Genomic DNA, 20,963 nt, shown 5'->3' with positions numbered 1-20,963 from the left:
CTTTCAAGTATCTAGCGTCAGAATGTTGCAGAGAACCCCGGCCCCCGCCAGCGCATGCGCAGTTCACTCCCCCAGTTAGCCGGTGGAGGCAGGGGCGGTGGTAGGGTGGCAGGTCCAGAGACCGGTTCAGGGACACAACGGTCTAGGATTCGCTGAGCTTCAGTGCACTTTAAGCCCCAGGCGCTGTTACTCTTGCCAGAAATAGTCACATATCCTGGGATCTCGGATTCCAGAGAACACATGGGAGTCTGGGGTGAGAAACATGGGGGCACCGGGTGCTGGAAACCCCTCCTCCCACACTCATTCTTTCGGAACATGGCTCCTGTCAGAGAGAAAGCAAGCTCCATGCACCCTCCCTCACTGTGGAGGTGACCTGCTCCAGGGACCCAGTCAGGTGTGAGAGACCAGGATCTGGGCCAAAGGCTGAGCAGGGGCGTGAACACCTAAAGCCAGAAAGGGGGACTGAGCTGCGCAGGCCAAAAGTTGGTTGCCTTCCGGGAGGCCAAAGCACCTCAGGGAGCCAGATTTCTGGGTTGGGCTCCTGGGGGCCCCATCTGATGTCTGCCGAAGTCCAAAGCTACAGCAGCCCAAAGGCTCCCACTATTTTAGGGGCCCCTTATTCCTTCGGGCAGCAGGGAGGTGTCTGAAGTGCCTGGAATTCCTCCCAGGAGACCATCACCACCTCTTCCTCAAACCTGTCCCTTGAATAACACGGTTTTTCGGACCCAGCCCAACTGCTTTCTTTTTGGTAATAGGACTCTAACCTGTGTGAGGTGGTAAATCATTGTGATTTTGATTTGCATTTCCCCAACGATTGGTAACGTTCAGTACCTTTTCGTGGATGTGTTGACCGTCTGTATGGCATCTATGGAAAAATACCTATTTAGATGTTCTGGCTGTTTTAAAATACAATATTTATTGTTTGGCCAATGAGTTGTATGAGTTCTTTGTATATTTTGGATGTTAACTTCTTATCAGATGTATAATTTGCTAATATTTTCTCCCATTCTGTAGGATGCCTTTTAATTTTATTAATGGGTTCCTTTGCTGCAGAGGATTTTTAGTTTGATGTAATCCCACTTGTTTATTTTTGTTCTTGTTGCCTTTGCTTTTTGGTGTTAAATGCAAAAAATTACTGCTGAGACCTAGGCCAAAGAGATGTTCCCCTTGTATTTTCTTCTAGGAATTTTACCATTTCAGGCCTTACCTTTAATTTTTTCATCCATTTTGAGTTGATTTTTTGTTTCTAGTATAGGATAATAGGCCAATTTCAGTCTTTTGCTTATGACTCTCCAGTTTTCCCAGCACCATTTCCTGAAGAGACTGTCCTTTGCCCACTTATGTTCTTGGCTCCTTTGTTGCGAATGGCCGTATATGCATGGACTTATTTCTGAGCTCTCTGTTCAGCAACATTGATCTATGTTTCCATTTTTATGCCACATTTTTATGTTTTGATAACTGTAGCTTCATAATATCGTTTGAATCGTGGCACATGATGCCTCCAGCTTTGTTGTTCTTTTCCAAGATTGCTTTGACTATTCAGGGTCTTTTGTGGTTCCATATAAATTTTAGGGCTGTTAGAGTTCTGTGAATATGTCACTGGAATTTAACAGAATATTGTTAAATCTGTGGATTTCTTTGGGTAGTATGGATATTTTAACAATATTAGGTTTTCCAACCCAAGAGCACAAAATATCCTTCCTTTTATTGGTGCCTTCTTCAATATCTTTCATGACTGTCTTACAGCTTTCAGTTTACAGGTCTTTCACCTCCTTGGTTAAATTTATTCCTAGGTATTTTATTCTTTTCATGAAATGATAAGTGGGATTCTTTTTGAGAATTCATGATGATGATGATCATCATCATACAATGATCATACAATCGAACTGTGATTGACATATATGATCATATTAATTTCAGGGATATGGCGTGATTACTTGATATTTGTGTATATTACAAAATGACCACCACAGTAAGTGTGGTTAACATCTGTGGCGCTACAGAGTTCAGTTTTCATCACAAGGAAAAAAATTTTTAAGATTGACTTCTTCTCAATTTCAAATATGAAATACAGTATTATTAACTATAGTTACTATGCTATATATCACCTCCCCACAACTTATTTATTTTATAACTGAAAATTTGGCCCCCTTTACTCACCCACAACCACCAATCTGTTCTGTGTATCTAATCTGTGAGCACACGTGCATTTTTTCGATTCCACATGTAAGTGAGAACCCATGGTATTTGTCGTTTTCTGTGTGACTTACTTCATTTAGTATTAACTCCCCCAAGGTTCATCCGTATTGTCGCAAATGGCAGGATTTCATTCTATTTTAATGGGTGAATAGTGTGTGTGTGTGTGTGTGTGTGTGTGTGTGTGTGTGTATCACATCTTTTTTTTTATCCATTTGTCTATTGAAGGACACTTCAGTTGTTTCTGTATCTTGACTTGTAAATAATGCTACGGTGAACCTAGGGGTGTGTATATGGGGGTGCAGATTTCTTTTTAAGTTTGTGTTTTCATTTTCTTCAGATAAATACCCAAAAGTAGAGTTTTAGGATCATAAGGTAGTTCTATTTTTAAAATTCTGAGAACCATCCATACTGTTTTCCGTAGTGTCTGTATAGATGGACACTCCCACCAATAGTGTCCATGGGTTCCCCTCACATCCTTGCCAATACTTATTTCTTGTCAGTGGGATTGTTTCCTTAATATCTCTTTCTTCTACTTCATTATTAGTCTATGGCATGGGAACACAACAGATTTTTGTACACTGATTTTGTATCTTGCAACTTTACCAAGTTTGTTTATTCTGTAGTTTTTGGTGGGCTTTTTAGGTGGTTGGGGGTTTTTTTAGGTTTCTTTCTGCATAATATGTCATTGGCAGATAGAAAGTTTCACTTCTTCCTTTCTAATTTGGATGCCTTTAATTTCTTCTTCTTACCTCACTGTTTCGCCTGGAATTTTCAATACTATGTTGAATAAAAGTAGTAAGAGTGGACATCCTAGTCATATTCTGTTCTTTGAGGAAAAGTTTTTTTTTTCTGAACACTGAATATGATATTAGCTGTTTACTCATCTGATATGGCCTTTATTATGTTGAGGTATGTTCTGTATATATCAACTTGTCTCAAGAGTTTTTATTATAAATGGTTGTTTAATTTTGTCAGTATATTTCTTCTTCTGTTGAGATTGTCATATGGTTTGTATCACTTATTTTGTTAATGTGGCCTATCACATTGACTTGTGGATGGAGAACCTTTGTTGCATCCCTGGGATAAATCCTACCTGATCATGGTGTGTGATCCTTTTAATGTATTACTGAATTTTTTTTTTTAAAGATTTTTATTTATTTACTTGACAGAGAGATCACAAGTAGACAGAGAGGCAGGCAGAGAGAGAGAGAGAGGGAAGCAGGCTCCCTGCTGAGCAGAGAGCCCGATGATGCGGGGCTCCATCCCAGGACCCTGAGATCATGACCTGAGGCGAAGGCAGCGGCTTAACCCACTGAGCCACCCAGGCGCCCTGTATTACTGAATTTGGTTTGCGCATCTTTTGGTGTGAATTTTTGCATCTATATTCATGAGGGATAATGGTCTATAATTGGTTTTTCTTGTGGTGTCCTTGTATGGTTTTTGTATCAGGCTAATGATGGCCTCCTAAAATGAATTTGGAAGTATTCCCTCTTTTGTTTTTTGGAAGAGTTTAAGAAAGATTGGTATGAATTTCCTTTAAGTATTTGGTAGAATTCACATTTGAAGTCATCTGGTCCTGGACTCTTGTTTGTTTTAAGGTTTTTGATTACTGATTCATCTTATTACCAATAAGTCTTTCTGGATTTTATTTTTTTTAAAAGATTTTATTTATTAATTTGACAGACAGAGATCACAAGTAGGCAGAGAAGCAGGCAGAGAGAGAGGGAGAAGCAGGCTCTCTGCTGAGCAGAGAGCCCGATGCAGGGCTCGATCCCAGGACCCTGGGATCATGACCTGAACCAAAGGCAGAGGCTTTAATCCAGTGAGCCACCCAGGCGCCCCTGGATTTTCTTTGTTGTTTCATTTAAACATATTTGTGAATTTTCCAGTTTTCTTATAACTGATGTCTACTTTAATACCACTGTGGTTAGGAAAGATGCTTTATAGGACTTCAGCCTTCTTATATTTATTAAGACTTGTTTTGTCAACTAACATATGATCTGTCTTGGAGAATATTACATGTACCCTTGAAAAGAATGTCTATTGAGTTGCTTTTGGATGGAATGTTCTGTTAATATCCGTGTAAGCTCAATGTTTCCTTATTGATTTTCTGTTTGTATGGTCTACCATTGATGAAAGTGGCATATTAAAGTCTCCTACTGCTACTGTATTGCTGTGTATTTCTCTCTTTAGGTCTGTTAATTTTTTCTTTATATATTTCCTATGTTGGGTGCATAAACATATACAAACACTGTATCCTCTGGTTGGATTGACCCCTTTATTATTACGTAATGATCTTCTTTTTCTCTTTCTGTGGTCTTTGTTGTAAAGTCTGCTTGGTCTGATACAAGTGTAATTACCCAAGCTTTCTTTTGGTTTTCACCTACATGGAACATCTTTGTCCATCCCCTGCCTTTCAGCCTGTGTGTGCCCCTAATGCTGAAGTGAGTCTCCTGTAAGCAGCAGAAAGTTGGGTCCTTTTAAAAAAAAAAAATCATCAACCACTCAATGTCTTTAGATTAGAAAATTTAGTCCTCAGACACTTAAACTAATTATTAATAGGTATGAACTTACTGCTATTTCATTCATTGTTTCTTGGTTGTTTTGGAATTCCTTTGTTCCTTTCTTATGTTCTCTCCCTTTGTGATATGATGCTTTTGTGGAGTAGTATGCTTAGATGCCTTATTTTTTTATTTTGTGTATCTCCTGTGGGTTTTTGCTTTGTGGTTACCATGAGCCTCACTTAAAGGCATCTTAAATTTATAATGGTTTATTCTAAGTTGTTAACAACTTAAGTTAACAGGTATTCTAAACCTCTACATTTTGACCTTCACCCCCACATTTTGTTACTGATGTCATAATTTACATCTGTCTTATGTATCTATTAACAAATTGTTGTAGTTACAGTTATTTTTACTACTTTGATATTTTTATTTGTTTTTAGAGCCCATGAGTGTGAGTGTGGGGAAGAGTCAGAAGGCGAGGGAGAGAATCTTAAGCAGACTCTGCACAGAGCATGGAGTCTGACACAGGACTTGATTTCATGACCATGAGATCATGACCTGAGCTGAAACCTAGAGTCGAATGCCTAACTGACTGAGCCACCCAGGTGCCCCAATACGTTGTGTTTTTTTTTTTAACCTTCATACTAAATTTATAAGTGATTAACCCACCACCATTGCATTAGATTACTCTGAATTTACCTATATATTTACTATCACCAGTGAGAGTTATACTTTAATGTTTTCCAGTTATTTGTGTCCTTTTGTGTGAAATTAAGCAGTCCCTGTAACATTTTTTGAAGATTTTATTCATTTGAGAGAGCGAGAGAGGAAGAGCAAGAGAGAGAGCACAAGTTCCATTCAACATTTCTTACAAAGCCAGTATAGGGCTACACTCCTTCAGCTTTCCTTCTCTGGAAAATTCTTGTCTTTCATTTCTGAAGGACAACTTTGTTGGATATTTTGGTTAGCAGTTTTTTTTTTCCTTTCAGCACTTTGAATAGAACATGATACTCCCTTCTGGCCTGTGAAATTCTAAAAAAATCTGCTAATGGTCTTACAGGCATTCCCTTGAATGTAACAATTCATTTTTCTCTTGCAATTAAAAAAAAATCCTCTTTAATGTATGATGCTTGAATTATAATGTGTCTTGGCTTGGGTCTCCTTGGAGTCCTCTTCTTTGTAGCTCTCTGGGTGTCCTGGATCTGAATGTCTGTCTCTGTTCCTGAGGTTAGGGTAGTTTTCAGCCAGTATTTCTTCAAATATGTTTCTAATGTTTGGTGGTGTCCCATAAGTCCATTAAGCCATCTTCACTTTTTTTGTTTTTTCCTTCTTGCTCCTCTGGATGAATTCCACTGTCCTATCATCAAGTTCATAAGATCTTTTTACACTTCATACAGCCTGTTGCTGAACCCCACTATTGAATGTGTCCTTTCACTTACTCTAATCTTAAGCACTATGATTTCTGTTTAGTATTTTTTAAAAAAGATTTATTTATTTGAGAGAGAGTGCACATATGCACATGCATGTGCATGTGTACGCACACACACTTGCACACACACACACGCACACAGAGGCAGGAGAGGGAGAGGGAGAGAGAATCCTCAAGCAGATTCTGTGCTAAGTGTGGAGCCAGATGCAGGGCTTGATCTCACAACCTTGAGATCATGACCTGGCCCAAACCAATAGTTAAATGCTTAACCAATTGAGCCACCAAGTGCCCCTCTATTTGGTATTTTCATATATTTCGTCTTTGGTGAAATCCTTGCTTTGTTCATTTGTTGTCTTCCTGACTTTGATGAGTATACTATGACTGTTATTTTGAACTTTGTATCAGATTACATCACTTATCCCTGTTTCATTGAAGTGTTTTTTTTTTTTTTTCTGAGATTTTATCTTGTTCCTTCCTTTGGAGCATATTTCTTGCTGCTGCCTTTTCTTTGACTCTCTGCATTTGTTTTTATGCATTAGATGAAATAGCCACTTCTCCTGGTCTTGAAGGAGTGGTCTGGGTCTTGAAGGAGTGGTGTGTGGGAGATGGACCTTAACCATTTAACCCCACCCAGCTCTAGGTTGTCTCTGAAACCTTTGTGATGGTCTAGTAGCATTCTTTTCTTAAAATTTTTTGTTTAAAGTCAATTAATATATGGTGTATTATTATTTTTAGAGATAGAATTTAGTGATTCATCAGTCTTCTATAATACCCAGTGCTCATTATATGAAGTGCCTTCCTGAATGCTTGTCGCCCAGTCACCCCATCCCCCACCATCCTCCCATCCAGCAGCCCTCAGTTCGTTCCCTAGAGTTAAGAGTCTCTTATAGTTTGCCTCCCTCTCTGTTTCTCTGATTTTATTTTTCCTTCTCTTCCCCTAAATGTTCATCTGTTTTGTTTCTTAAATTCCACGTAGGAGGGGCGCCTGGGTGGCTCAGTGGGTTAAAGCCTCTGCCTTCGGCTCAGGTCATGGTCCCAGGGTCCTGGGATCGAGCCCCGCATCGGGCTCTCTGTTCCAGCAGGGAGCCTGCTTCCTCCTCTCTCTCTCTCTGCCTGCCTCTCTGCCTGCTTGTGATCTCTGTCAAATAAATAAATAAATAAAAATAAAAATCTTAAAAAAAATTCCATGTAGGAATGAAACCATATGGTATTTGTCTTTCGTTCACTGACTTATTTCATTTAGTATAATACCCTCTAGTTCTGTCCATGTTGTAGCAAATGGCAAGATTTCATTTTTTTAAAAAATGAGTACTATTCCACTGTATATATATACCACATCTTTGTCTATTCATCAGTTGATGGACATATGGGCTCTTTCCGTAGTCTGGGAACTATGGATGTAGCTGAAGCAGCGTTCTTTGCTCTTAATGGCTCCCAGTGGTTGATGGTGTGCCGAGATCTGTCAGTGTCGGCCCCTAGATGCAGGCTAATTGGAAGCTGGGCCCTCTGTTTCAGAGGAAGACTGTGGGGTGGGTGTTTCCGTGCACTGCCTCTGTGCTGTACCCTGGTTGGGGGGATGGATAGCTGATGAACAGTTTCTCTGTTATAGTCCCATAGGATGGAGGAACAGAAGCCCCACTGGCTACCAGAGCCAGCTGATCAAGGGGCATTTTGGGGCAGTGGCTGTACAAAGCAGGGCACCAGACATGTGCTGAAGCTCCTTTATGGGAGACACCAGTGCCCTGGATTGAAGCAGAGGGAGAGGTGAAGATCGCATCGTCTGGTTTCTGTAGAGTATCAAATCTGCCCCTCCACATGTGTAAGTTAGAAGCTGGTCTCTCAGGCCTCAGCCATTAAAAAGAGCAGATAGGCCTCTTCTAAGGCAGGACTTAGTGTTTCTACATGTGGGCTCTGTGCCATGCTCGGGGTGGGATGGTGGGGACAGTTGGCTAAGAACAGTTTCTCTGTCTGCTACAGTCCCGTGGCACCTGAGAATGAAGCAGAGCCAGAGGGTGAAGGGGTATCCCCTGGACAGTAGCGCCCCCGGGCCAGATTGCTAGACCTGTGCCTAAGTTCCTTTCTGGGAGGGACTGGCATGCTGGAGTGAGTCCAAGGAAGAGCACAAAAATAGCATCTGCTGTCCTCTAGGGTCTCTGGGGAGCGCTGCAGTCCGTCACGACGTATGCGTTCAATTAGAAGCCTGCCCCTTGGGCTGCAGCTAGTGGGAGAAGCAAATAGGCCTCTTTCAAGGAAAGACTGGGCATCTTGGTCTGCTGCCTCTGTGTTGTGCCCTAGGGGGTTAGTTGTGGTGAGTCTGCATGTACCCTTTACCACGAGTCTCCTTCTTCACCATAGGCTCGTGGATGTCATGGACACAAGCCCCTTTGACTCTTAAAGCTAGAGGTTTAGGGGTCCCTTATCTCTCAAGGAAGTCTTAAAAGTTGGGGTGCCAGATGTGGAGTCCAAACCCATCACTCCTCAGGGAGAAGGTGGGAGTTGTGAGTTTCCTCCTGGTTGTGCGTTGCTGTGCCAGGGATGGGGTTTATGGTGACCTTGTGTCTCCACCTCTCCTCCCGTTTTTGTCACTTGCCGGGTATGGACTGGAGTCACTCAGCTAGTTTCAGGGTTTCTTACAGAGAGACTTGTTCTGTATGGAGGTGAAGACTGAGTGTGTCTGTGGGAGGAGGTGACTTCAGGAGGCTCGCTCCCATGTTGCCATCTTAACTGGAACTCTCTGGAAGGGGCCCTATTTTACACAGATCATCTGCAGTAATACCTAGGAAAATCGTAAGATTTTCTAGGTGAACCTATAGGCTTAAGAATAATTAGGTCTTAAAATGTATACCAAGTGGAGAAACCTGGAGGTACCACCTTCACCAAGGCTAAAGCTAACATCAATCACCAAGAATGGGATGGACCATTGTAACACGCCTCCTCTTGGAGGTGTGGGGACACATTGTTGCTTGTGTTCTATTCCTACCAAAACCACATAGCCCTCATCTAATCATGAAGGGCACATAAGGCAAACCCAAATGGAGGCACATCCTACGAAATCACTGGCTTGTACTCTTAAAACATGTCAAGGTCTTTGAAGACAAAGGCAGAAAAACCATTCCGAATCAGAGAAGATCAAAGAGACAGGACTAAATGTCATGGGCTCGTGAATTAGATTCTTGACCAGATCAGGGAAACACACATAACTATGAAAGACATTGCACGGTGACAACATTTGAATGTTGCTGTGTAGATGTTATCTTTAATGTTAAGTTTCTTTATTTTGCTCATGGTCATGTGCTTGTACAAGAAAATGTTCTAGTTCTTAGGAAATTTACCTGAAGTATTTAAGCATAAAGCGGCATGATGTCTGAAGCTTAACTCTTAAAATGGTTTGGGAAGAAAATAGACTCTATGTGGAAGGAAAAAGTAAATGGCCCAACATGCAAACAGTTGTTGAATCTGGATAAAGGGCATATAAGGGTTCGTTGTGCTGTTCTCGCAATGTTTCTGTGAGCTTGAATGATCTCAAGTTACAGCAGAGCTAAAACTTGATCCTGTGTGTGTATATAAAATTACACAAATGCACATACATATATGTATAAAATTTAAGTCTCATGTGACTATATACATATAACCCTTTCTATGTAAGAAAGGCACTCTGGGGGTAGCTGGGTGGCTTCACCCAGTGGTGGTCTGCCTTTAGCTCAAGTCATGATCCCAGTGTCCTAGGATTGAGCCCCACATCAAGCTCCTTGCTCAGTGGGGAGTCTGCCTTTCCCTCTCCCCCAACTCTTGTGCTCTTACTCTCTCAAATAAATAAAAATCTTTTTTTTTTTTTTTAAAAAAAAGCCATTCTCAAATATCCCCAAACTCTTCTCTTTCTCTCTCTCTCTCTCTCTCTCTCTCTCTCTCTCACACACACACACACACACACAATATTGTTTATTATGGCAAGTCTGACATGTTGCTGCTCTCATGTTATTATGTAAGTCCATGAGCTCGGAGCACTCTGCTGTCCAAAGAGTGATGGAGAATGTGTTGGTCTACTCTAGTGATCATGCCACTGTGGGAAAGAATTCTGTTCGTGTCTTGTTACACTTAATTTGAAGCAAAGTGTCTGCAAGTGTTCCAGTGCTTGTCCTGGTATCCATGCCACCATTCAGTGTTAGATTCAGGGAACGCCATCCCCACTCACAGGATACAGCCCTTCGTCTGCGTGCTTTCCCCTAAACATACATTTTGCTTGCTGGTGCACAGTCCGCACCAGCTTGATCCGTTTTACATTTTGACTGCAATAATTCCCTTCCCCCCCAGCCTGTGTCAAGTGTGGGATGGAAAGCCAAAACACCCATCTCAGAGACCACATGCGGTTGCGGTGGCCATGGTAAAGTGTTGGGTTCCTCGGTGACCTAGTTTCATGCCATCCAAAGAGTGCTTTGGGGTGTTTCAAGCAAAGGCAGGTTTGGGGGATGGCAGGAGGGATCCAGGGTGGAAATACGGTGAGTAGTAGTCTTGGTGTACGTGGACTCCAGGAGCCATCTTTCATGACTGTACTCGCTTGGGCCGGCGCCATCAGCCCACCTTCAGAAACTGAACAGGTGATTCCTAGCAGAAACGCTGTAATACTCACTCAGCATCATTCTTAATGAGCTTGACCCTTCCCTCTTACAGAATCACTAGATTTCACCTGGTGGACCTCACAATGTCTTTGGACCCTTGGGGTGTGAACGCTGCAGGCGAACATGCATTGCGGTCAGAGGCAAACGTCACCCCTCCTTAGGGGAGCCAGATGAGCTCCTCCGTTGCCTCGCCGCCTCTGCAGTTAGGACGGAAGCAGAGCAGGACAGGGGCGAGGGAATCTCCCTCTAGTCCTGATGATCATGACTTTGAGGTAGGGCTACCCTCCTCCAAACCGGTCCTGGGGTATCCTTTTAGGTGAGACTCCTATTGCTCTGACTGCCCCCCGAGATTTGGTGTGTTAACAGTAACAGAGCGATGAAATCTGAGAAGCAAATGTAAATCACACACGGGTTAATTCCTCTGCTTTCAAGGACTGAAGCAGGAAACCGAATGAGCACTGGGACTATTGCTACACCAAAATGATCTGCCCCAGCTCTACACGCTTGCACTTTCAGTCCAGAAATCTCCCTTGTGGGCATGCATCCCACAGATAAGACGTTGGCATGAGTGACATGACTACACAAAAGATGTGCCGTACTGTTGGTCTCTGGAGAAGACGGGAAACAAGCCACATGTCCCACAGAAGAGGGCAGCTGAAGTGATATCCCACTAATCTACACTGGAATATTGTGCAACTTTAAAAAAAAGGAATGAGAAAGCATTTTACGTATTGAGATGGAAACATTTCTTGTGATATAAATAAGAATGGCTGGATCTTGAGTCCATTTCTAAGTTTAAAAAAAAAAAAAAAAAACCAAGGTACAGAGCCAAGTGCATAGAAAGCTATCTATCTCAGGTGTCAGAAGAGGACCAAAGAAGGACCGTGGGTTTGTAATTGCTTTCACGAGTGTGATCGTCTGGAAGGAGACAGAAGAAATTAACATTTGCTCACAGGCCAGTGTGCATGATGTGGGAATAAGGTATTTTCACCACTTGGCTTTCTCAATTTTTCACTCGTCAACCATATCAATGTATTATGTCATTAAAAATCAAAGACAAAATACTGTATTCAACACTTTTTTTTGTAACATAACTGCGTGCTTTATTGAGATACACAGTAAAGCAGTAATATAATACAATAGTAAGGCATATATTTGGTGAAGTCTGATATGTTGTGAAAATGCAGTAAAACTGAAGTTTAAAAAAATAATTAGTAAATGTTACAGTGTTGGTGTTAAAACACAATATTTTATGATACCCAAGTAAGAACCCAGTACCTGAAAACAATGACAGAACATGCCATGTGATGTTTATGCTTCAGTTACATTATGATTTACAGTTTTAATACTTGGTGGTTATAAAGAACACGAAATAATGTCCAAATTATGCTTAAAACGTAGCAATAAAGCTCTCAGTTCTTATTCAAATATTTTGACAGACTCACTCCAGAACTAATGTCTAAAAGGTAAAACGAAAAGATTAAAACAAAATTATGCACTCTATTTACCTCTGCTTTTAGAATGAAACTTAAAACTGCTTAGTATGAAGTAACACAACCCCTTGCTTTTAATTGTGGTTAAAAAAAAAAAAAATCCACAGGGAAAAGAAAAAGTCCAGTGTCACAGAAAGGAAAAAAAAATGCACGACTAAAACCAAATCTTTATGTCATTCTGTTACCTTAGAGCTTTGGGTTTTCTTTCAGAAATGACAGGAAAAATGAGAAAAATGTTCACACGATGGACAAGTAGTGGGGCTGTGAAATCAAGTGTGCACGATTATTAGGAACACCCCAAAACCAAAGTGAGGTAGAAATAGCATGAGAAGCATGTTAATTATCATTAATAAAATAGACAAAACCCACTCTGCAAAGTTAATGACACTGACCTAAGAGGTAACAGATTTGCAAAACAACAGGTCACACGGTGATTTCTAGTGAATGAATGATTAAAAACAAATGAAAGCCTAAGAAGATGAGAGAGTAAAACTTGTTCCTACCAGTTAGTCCTCGTGGGTTACTCTCTTTGAACAATGTTTGTGTCTCTAACCTTCCTCATCCACCAGCAAGGGTTTTGGAGTACCCTTTGGAACACAGGAATCCATCTATGTTTCCCCTTAGACCTGTGTGGAATTCCTTGTAGAGAAATGGGAAGCAGGGAGGAAACAAAGCTCACGCACGGGCTTCTGGGTGGGGATTTCACAGGAGCACACCGTGATGAGGCTCTTACACACCTTCCCAAGGGCTATTTTAAATGAAGCCTTGTGGCATTTAAAAACTCCTTGTGATGGGGAAAAAACATCTTTAAGAAAGAAAGCAAGAAAGCAAGCAAGCAAGCAAAACGCCCTCAATTACCCACTGCTGTTTTCACTGTGAGGTGAGGGAAGAGTGTGATCTCATTGTAATTACAAAGATCTCTACGTATGGTTATGAACATTCATCCAATCCTTTACTTCAAGAGTGGCCCTCTCCCTCCCAGGGATTGGCTGCAAATCCACAGCCCTCCAGCCCTACCAGGAAGTCCTTCTTAACTGTCTGCGAGTTAAAAATGTCTTCTGATGTCGTGACTTCCACTGAGGCATCCTTACATGTAGATGGAGGCACTGGCAGCAGCGGGAAGCTGACTGTCCTAGCTGAAGGATTACTCGGACAGTGAGTCCCGTGTGTTCATTCCTCTGTCCCTTTTTAAAAAATTCAGTACCGTAGCTGTCAGTGGCAAGTTTCAAATGAGAAACAGCTGGAGCCCCCGACAATGTTCTAGTGTGGGGGTTGCCTCCTGGTTTCAGGCTCTAGGGAAAATTCCTTCTAGACCAAGCAGGTAAGCCTAGATGACCAGAAGCAATCTCTTTTCGGGAGGAAGTGGCCAGATCATTGGAACAAGAAGTTTCAAAGTTCTCTAGAAAGTCCGGTCTATTTTATCTATATACCTACAGTATTTACATACTTCTAGACATATAGATGCGGAAAGCGAGAACCCATAGCCAGTCCCACTCAATCTCCAGAAAGGGCAAAGTGATGTAGTCATTTGTGGTGTTAGAGGAAGTCCTATCTTTACGAGGCCAGAAAAGGAAAAAAAAAAAAAACCATGAATTTCATATGGATATCACGCTAAAACGATGCGAAACAATGCGCTGCCTCAAAGTTTGTGTGTGTGTGTGTGTGTGTGTGTGCATGTGTGTGTGTCTGTTTTTAGGGGTTTTTATAAACAACTTTTTTTTTATAAAGCACACTTTAGTTTACAATCTTTCTTTATAACTGTTATAAATTTTTAAACAACCCAAAATGCGTTCCATATAAAGAAATGGCAAGTTATTTAGCTATCAAGATTTTACATGTAGTTTTCTTATAACTTTTTTTGTACAATTGCATAGACGTGTAAAACCTGCCATTGTTAACAAAACAATAACAGACTTAGAAACTACTGAAATCTACAGTATAGTACCACTACCCTTCACAAAAATATAGATTTTTTTTTTCTTGTAAACTCTTACTGTCTAATCCTCTTTGTTGTATGAATATTATAAAAACCATGCGGGAATCAGGAGTTGTAAAACATTTATTCTGCCCCTTCTTCATCTGTCATGACTGAAACTAAGGACTCCATCGCTCTGCCCAAATCATCTGCCAAGTGGAAAAGGCTTCCTACATTGTGTCCTGGAAAACAAAGAAAGAGAGAGACGTGACACTATGGTGCAGATCACATCACCCCGACTCTTCACCATCTGGGAGATCCTTCCCCACCTCTAGCTGAAGACAACACAGAAGCTGCACCGAGGGTCTACACAACAGGATTTGGTTGTTCACCCACTTCCAGGAAGAAGCAAAGCCTTGTTAATGAAGCCATTCCACGTTGTTAGTATCAGCTTAATACCAGATCAGGCTGCCATGGTCATTTCAGTGGAAAAGTGTCAGAGAGCGCACTCATCTTCCCAATGGAAGAAGCCTCTAGCCGGAGGCTTCCACAGAGAAGCACAAGGTTCCTATTGGAACAGGACCACCTCTGGATGGGATGGACTTTCCCCGCCTCGTCGTGGGTGAGGACTTACTGTGCCCTTGTACTTGAATTCTCGGTTATCATCTACTACCCCCCGCCCCCAGAACTGTCACCACTGCCAGTGCCACTACGTATGGTCATCACCATTCTCATCACTGCCACCACGACCATGACACAGGATCTTCACTTCCATGCTCTTTCAAGCCGCCGGCTCACTTTTAAGGCTCCGGTGGAGATTGTTTTCTCTCTGCTTTTACTTGAATTGAAAAACAAACTCTTGAATCAACCTCTTTGTATATTAACATAGGAATTTGGAAGCTTCCTCAGAAAAGTCACTTTTCATTCCAAGTGACTCTAGAGCCTAATTTCAACATGACCCCCATGCAGAGCACGGATTTGGGTATCCGGTGAATCTACTTTTGTTCTCCTGCTAAATGGAGGTTAACTATCAGAAGAGCCTTTTAATAATAATGTTACATGACCTAGCACTGATTCCCCAGCATGGAGCCCAAAAGCAGCACCATGCCCCTGCTACTCTGCGGCAGAATTCCGACCTAGAGGAAGCTAATTTGAGACCTGCTTTATGACTTGCCTTTTCCTATATGTCCCATATTTTTATATAGCTAATTTTAATTCTTGGACATTACTAAATCATTCTCTTCTTGGAGTACTGCCTTTAGAACTAAAAATGCTTTATAAGGCTATTATTACCTTGCCATGTATCAACTTTATGGATTCTCATAATTGTTAAAATCCCTGTAAAAAGTAAAGATAGACTAGGGCAGGAATTCTGTTCTAGTATTTGCTTCAAGAGACCTGTCGATTTTCAGCACATGAGAGAGAGGGTCTGAAAAGGATTTAGAGGCCGGCACTTACCCAGTGCTGGCACCAGATCAAGTTAAGACTTACTAAAAGTTTCACACCCTCCAGCCACTTACACGAAGGTGATCATGTGTGCAAATCTTGTGGACCTTCATCAACGCCAAGAGTTTCAGTGAGAATCAGGTTTTAAAAAATCAAGTGGAATTTTGCTTGAGATGGCGAAGAGGAAAACTTGGACAAAGCAGGTGTTCTACTCATAGAGCGGGCTGGGAACATGGCAGCCCTCAGTGAAGAACTGAAGTCATCTTCGGCTTTTCAAAACCATAAAAACCATTGGAGGACCCAGAAGGTTCTCTGCTGCTCCTTAGAGCTGAGAGCACCACCTAGTACCTGATGCCACCAGGCTAAAGGGCTTCCTTTGTATCTGTTTTGCACAGCCCAGCAACCCTGGGAGCTCTACCCTATTATTCGCGTGTAACTGAAAACAAACGGATGGTCTGAAATTTTTCAATGACTTGCTGTTTTAGCAGTGATTAAGGAAGCCAGTACAAACAAAACCCAAGACCTTTCCAACCTGATACCTGGACAGAAGTCACACTATTTCTCATCATTCCCCTCTAACTATAGTAGAGTCCACTAGGGAGGTAGAGAATGTCTTATAAAACCTAAACTGAACAGGAAAGAAATTACTGATAATAATCAAAAAGTATCTACTTAAACCTGTGGGCTAGGGAACGTGGCAGCATGCAATTCGTGAGTAAATGCCTTGTAGATTACATAGTCAGGCGGTGCTTCTACTCCTTGAAATGATGTTCAGTTACTACCCGGAAGGAAAACTCTTGAGACTCTCTAGAGGCATCATTTCTAGGGGTATCTGATATTTAAAAAGTGACTGGGTAAAAAGAGAGGTTGGTTATTCTTAATACACCACACACCCTCCCACAAAATGTGCGGTGGCCTTTCACCTGTCCGGACGGTTTTAAATGTTCGCAAATGACCTCAAGGCTCTCCCTGCACTAGAAAAGAGAACCACCTTCAGAGTCCCCTCACTGTATCTATAGTATGCCTTCGGTTACTTTATTTATAAACACCTGTTTCACCAGAATAATGACAGCAGTGTTTTTCATGGAGGTGTTCTTTTGAGCCAGAAAAATATTCTATCCCTTTGACAGAATACTGCCCCAAAGAATCGTAACTCAATCCAGTGGAGGCATAAAACTACAGTGTGATAGGGATACAGAAAACAGATCTGTATCCTGGTTCTATTATCCATGTGTGGAAGGCAAAACATCAGTGAGGTCATTAATTTTACCTGACAGACTTTTCCAAAGTCAAAATTAAAATCTCATACTATGAACATGAGAGGCACTGAGGAGGAGGCCGGACTATAGGCATCTTCAGTCGGCTTCAGGCACAAGTTGACATAAAAATGAGTCCATAGAAAGTATTAATCCATTCTTAAGTGAGGATCACTGAACACAAACACCATGCACTGAACATGAGGGCAGCGGTATGTTTTTCCAAGCTGGCGTGAACTGCAACCCATTCAGTCCCATGCCACCACTGCCTGAGTCGTTGTTTTCTTCGGCAGTGACTGGAATTGAGACTTTCTGGCAGAGATCCAAGACCTCAAAAGCAAGCTGGCACTCTGTGTTTTTGTTTTTGTTTTTTTTTTTAAATACAGTTCCCAAATAAATGGTTAGCATTCACTTGGCCACAGCAAAGCCGGGGTAGTGAAATTTGTATTTCTCTTCTCTATAATTTAATCTTTAAAAAACTATCTGATCTACTGCATCTTTGAGGTGATTTTTTAACAATAAAAACATCACTTTGATTCTGGGGTTTTCTGGAAACGTATCTGACTGGAATACGGCTCAGGTAATAAAGTTTCCAAATGCCTCTGTGACTTGAATGATACATGGGCTGGCCTTTTCTAAGATTCATTTGTTCATGAGAGCAACATGTTCAGGGCACTCAAAATTAAGGTGCAGCTTTTTTGTAAAACTTTAAGAGAAATTGTAAGGGGCACTTACCATAAGAATGAACCCAAGGAGCCTCACCTAAGTAGTATGTGAGCCAGGCAAACCATCAGGAACACTCTCTGCTTCACCCATTTGTTTCCTGTTTCTCCTCCCAGACTGTCCCTCCCCCCACCTCCCTAGGAACCCAGTGTCCCAAGCCTTGGAAGAGAGCACTGGTGCAAAAACACTAAAGGATCATTAAATTCATTAGACTTGCACGGCATGGTGTTGGCAGACTTTCCAGTATGACTCCTTATGTTTAAATGAATCAGGAACTCCTCCAGTCTAGCCTGTTGCTAAGGATCTAGAATCTTCTCATGTCAGCACTCTCTCCCCGTTCATCCTGTCTCCCAGAAGAGTGGATGTTATGGCCACCCATGGAAGAACTTTCCTTCTCGCATCCTTCATGCTAAACTCTTGGTAAGGACAAGCCTGTTTCCCTTGGGCTGTCAGTCAACACTCTGTCATCTACGAGCCCTCTGATTAGGAAACTGAATGTTCAGATGCTGTTTCTGACAAAAGCATGCAGCAGCTTTCCCTGAAAAACCTCACACCACATTCAGTGATAATATTGTACCCTACCCCCTTTTAACTCATACATAAGCACTTAAAAAACCCTCAAGACTCCCAACATTCAGTCTTTAACCTTATTATGTTCTACCTGGGTTTCCAAAGGCCAAGTGAAAACAGAGAACTTTCTAAAGGGCTAGCTGACGTGATGGGAGTCTTTCCGATACCCCGTTCTCAGGAGGCAATTCAGCAGAAGAGTGTGGCCCTGGACCCTGATGGCCTGGATGCAAATTCTGGCTCTGTCACCTTGAAGACACTGCTTACTCTCTCACTGACTCAGTTTCCCAGTTTGTAAAATGGGGTTGATAGGAGTACCTACCTCAGAGGTTTGGCATGAAGATTACCTCATGAAAAAGATGGCAAGTGCTTAAAACAGTGCTTGGCACAGTAAGTTCTCAAAAAAAAAAGTTACTAGAGTGGGACAGGAGTGTAGGAATGAGAAAAAAAGAAAACAAAAACAAAATGAAGTCATTCCAGTAGAATAAAAAACTCAGGGCATTGGCAGAAAATGCTAGGGTCCTGAAAGTACACAGAAACTCGAGGACTCCTCAGTTCTGTTGGAGGTTAAGTTTACACTGAGGGTTCTGTTGGTGTTACGAATGGCAACAGATGACGAACTGTGGGCTAACGACCTAGGGACTACCAAGGGTTGCCATTTCATAGAGATTCCTGTTCCCCAACCCCTGGTCCTGTCGTCATGGTGATGACAATGGCAATGAACATTTGAAGAATGTTCCTCACGAGCTGCAAGTGGAGAGGTGACTACCATCCTTACATGATGACACATGTAGTACGTACATGCGCGTGCATACACACAATTCTTACACAAACGCCAAACATAGAAAGCGCGATGAGACACACAGAAGCCGTGGCTGTGAGCCTGAGTCTCACTAACCTCTCTCATTGGCTTCCCAGGGGTATTTCTTCCTTTAATAATGGAGAGAGGAAGAGGCAGAGATATCAGAAAGGAAAAAAATGCATAAATATACAGTTTCATACCAATTTTGCTGCTTTTACCAAACAAAAGTTGAGAAGACAATTCATTTATTCCCTTCTGAAAAAAGAAAAAAAAAAAAACAACAACAACCAGAAACAAAAAGAACCCGAAGGACACATCCAGTCAAATAACCTTTACATACACTTAAAATCAGTGTAAACAGATAACACAATCCAGGAGACGTAACTTACAGAATCCATAGAGTTCATGTGTTCAACTGGATGAAAGCTGGCACAGAGTAGGAATCTGACAAATTGAGCATTGTTTTTCCAGGACAACTTTAGAACCTCAAGCTCAACGTCCAAAAATCTCAATCTCTTTACTCTCGACAGTACACCGAAACATAAACGGGAGTGGATGTGTGCGCCGAAGTCTGCACCCCAAATGCAAGGCGAAATGCCACAGAGGCGAGAGCCCACCCCCTTGGGAGATTTCCTTCTATCTGGTAGAAGCTGAGCACGCCCATGATGAGATTGGGGGCACTTGAGAAAATAGGAAAAACAGAACAAAACAAAACAAAACAACGGGGGGAAAGAGAGGAGTCCCACTAACGGGCAAACCACAGAGCCAGATCTAGGAACGAACCCTCAACTTCCTCCTCATAATTCAACAAATTCCAGGAGCCTTGAGAGTAGACTGCTGAAGACTCACTGGCCTTATTTGTTTTAGAGAATCCTCCGACTGTATGTGTTTATTTATTTTTGAAAAGCAGGTCCTGGTCAAGTTTTCTAGGGTAATATTTATATCGGACAGAACACTATAACCTCTGACCATACCTAGCACATCTGGGGCTTGCAATTTCCTCTCATCACCAGGGCCTTCAAGTGAAATACTGTTTTAAAGACTCTGAATTGAGCGATGGTACATTTCCCGAGACCATCCATCTTAGGTGAAAGCCCAGGATTTAGAGCAGATAAAAACAGAGCTGTGGGGTCTGAGACCCTGTGTAGTGTCCCCTGTCCCTCCAGGACCCCCCATGCTCGAGGACTGCAAGGACTAATGCACCCTGGGACAATGTGAGGGCTACTCATTCAGACCACAGAAGTATGGTGCTACTATTCCAAAAGAAGTCTTTCACAACTCAAGTTCACGGTCTAAAACTTCTAAGATACATTGACCCACCCTCCCTCTCTTCCTTCTTAATTTTCCCAAGTCAGAAATTTCTTTTAACTATAGAAACTACAGGGGTGCCTGGGTGGCTCAATCAGTTGAGTGTCTAACTCTTGGTTTTGGCTCGGGCCGTGATCTCAGGATCTCGGGATCAAGTTCTGCGTTGGGCTCCATGTGCAGCATGGAGCCTGCTTGAGGCTCTTTCCTCTCCCTCTGCAGCCCCTACCCCCACTCTTTCTCTCTAAAATAACTGAATCTTAAAAAAAAAAAAAGTATAGGGGCACCTGAGTGGCTCAGTGAGTTAAAGCCTCTGCCTTCAGCTCAGGTCATGATCTCAGGGTCCTGGGATTGAGCCCCGCATCGGGCTCTCTGCTCAGCGGGGAGCCTGCTCCCCCCCCCCCCGCCGCTTACTTGTGATCTCTGTCTGTCAAACAAATAAAATCTTTAAAAAATAAAAATAAAAAAAGTTTAAAACTGCATGCTTGATCATGTAAGCATGGTCAAGATATCATGACATTCCTCAAACGAGGGAAAAGAGAAAAAAATGGGGGTATTGGCTCCTCGTTTTGGGTGTTGCCAGTGGTAGGCCATACCAGATGAAAGGAAAAAGGGGAGGGAGGAGAACATTCTTTCATTCTTTTTTTAAATGTTTCATTTTTTATTAACATATAATGTATTATTAGCCCCCAGGGTACAGGTCTGTGA

General features: G+C 42.0%; 1 protein-coding gene across 1 annotated transcript in view; it reads right to left on the bottom strand.

The window, feature by feature from the left end:
• Positions 1-11,825: 11,825 nt before the first annotated feature.
• Positions 11,826-20,963, bottom strand: part of DMD (dystrophin) — a 2,004,585-nt gene continuing 1,995,447 nt past the window's right edge. Inside the window, exons 75-76 of the mRNA XM_082716529.1 lie at positions 19,047-19,078; positions 11,826-14,398 (exon numbers count right to left, since the gene is read on the bottom strand). Of these exons, the coding sequence (XP_082572655.1) occupies positions 14,387-14,398; positions 19,047-19,078 (44 nt within the window). The 3' untranslated portion in view covers positions 11,826-14,386. The remainder of the gene's footprint in view (positions 14,399-19,046; positions 19,079-20,963) is intronic.

The sequence above is a fragment of the Mustela nivalis genome (genome assembly GCF_964662115.1).
Source record: "Mustela nivalis genome assembly, chromosome: X".
Lineage (NCBI taxonomy): Eukaryota > Metazoa > Chordata > Mammalia > Carnivora > Mustelidae > Mustela > Mustela nivalis.
This window is presented reverse-complemented; position numbering and strand designations above follow the sequence as displayed.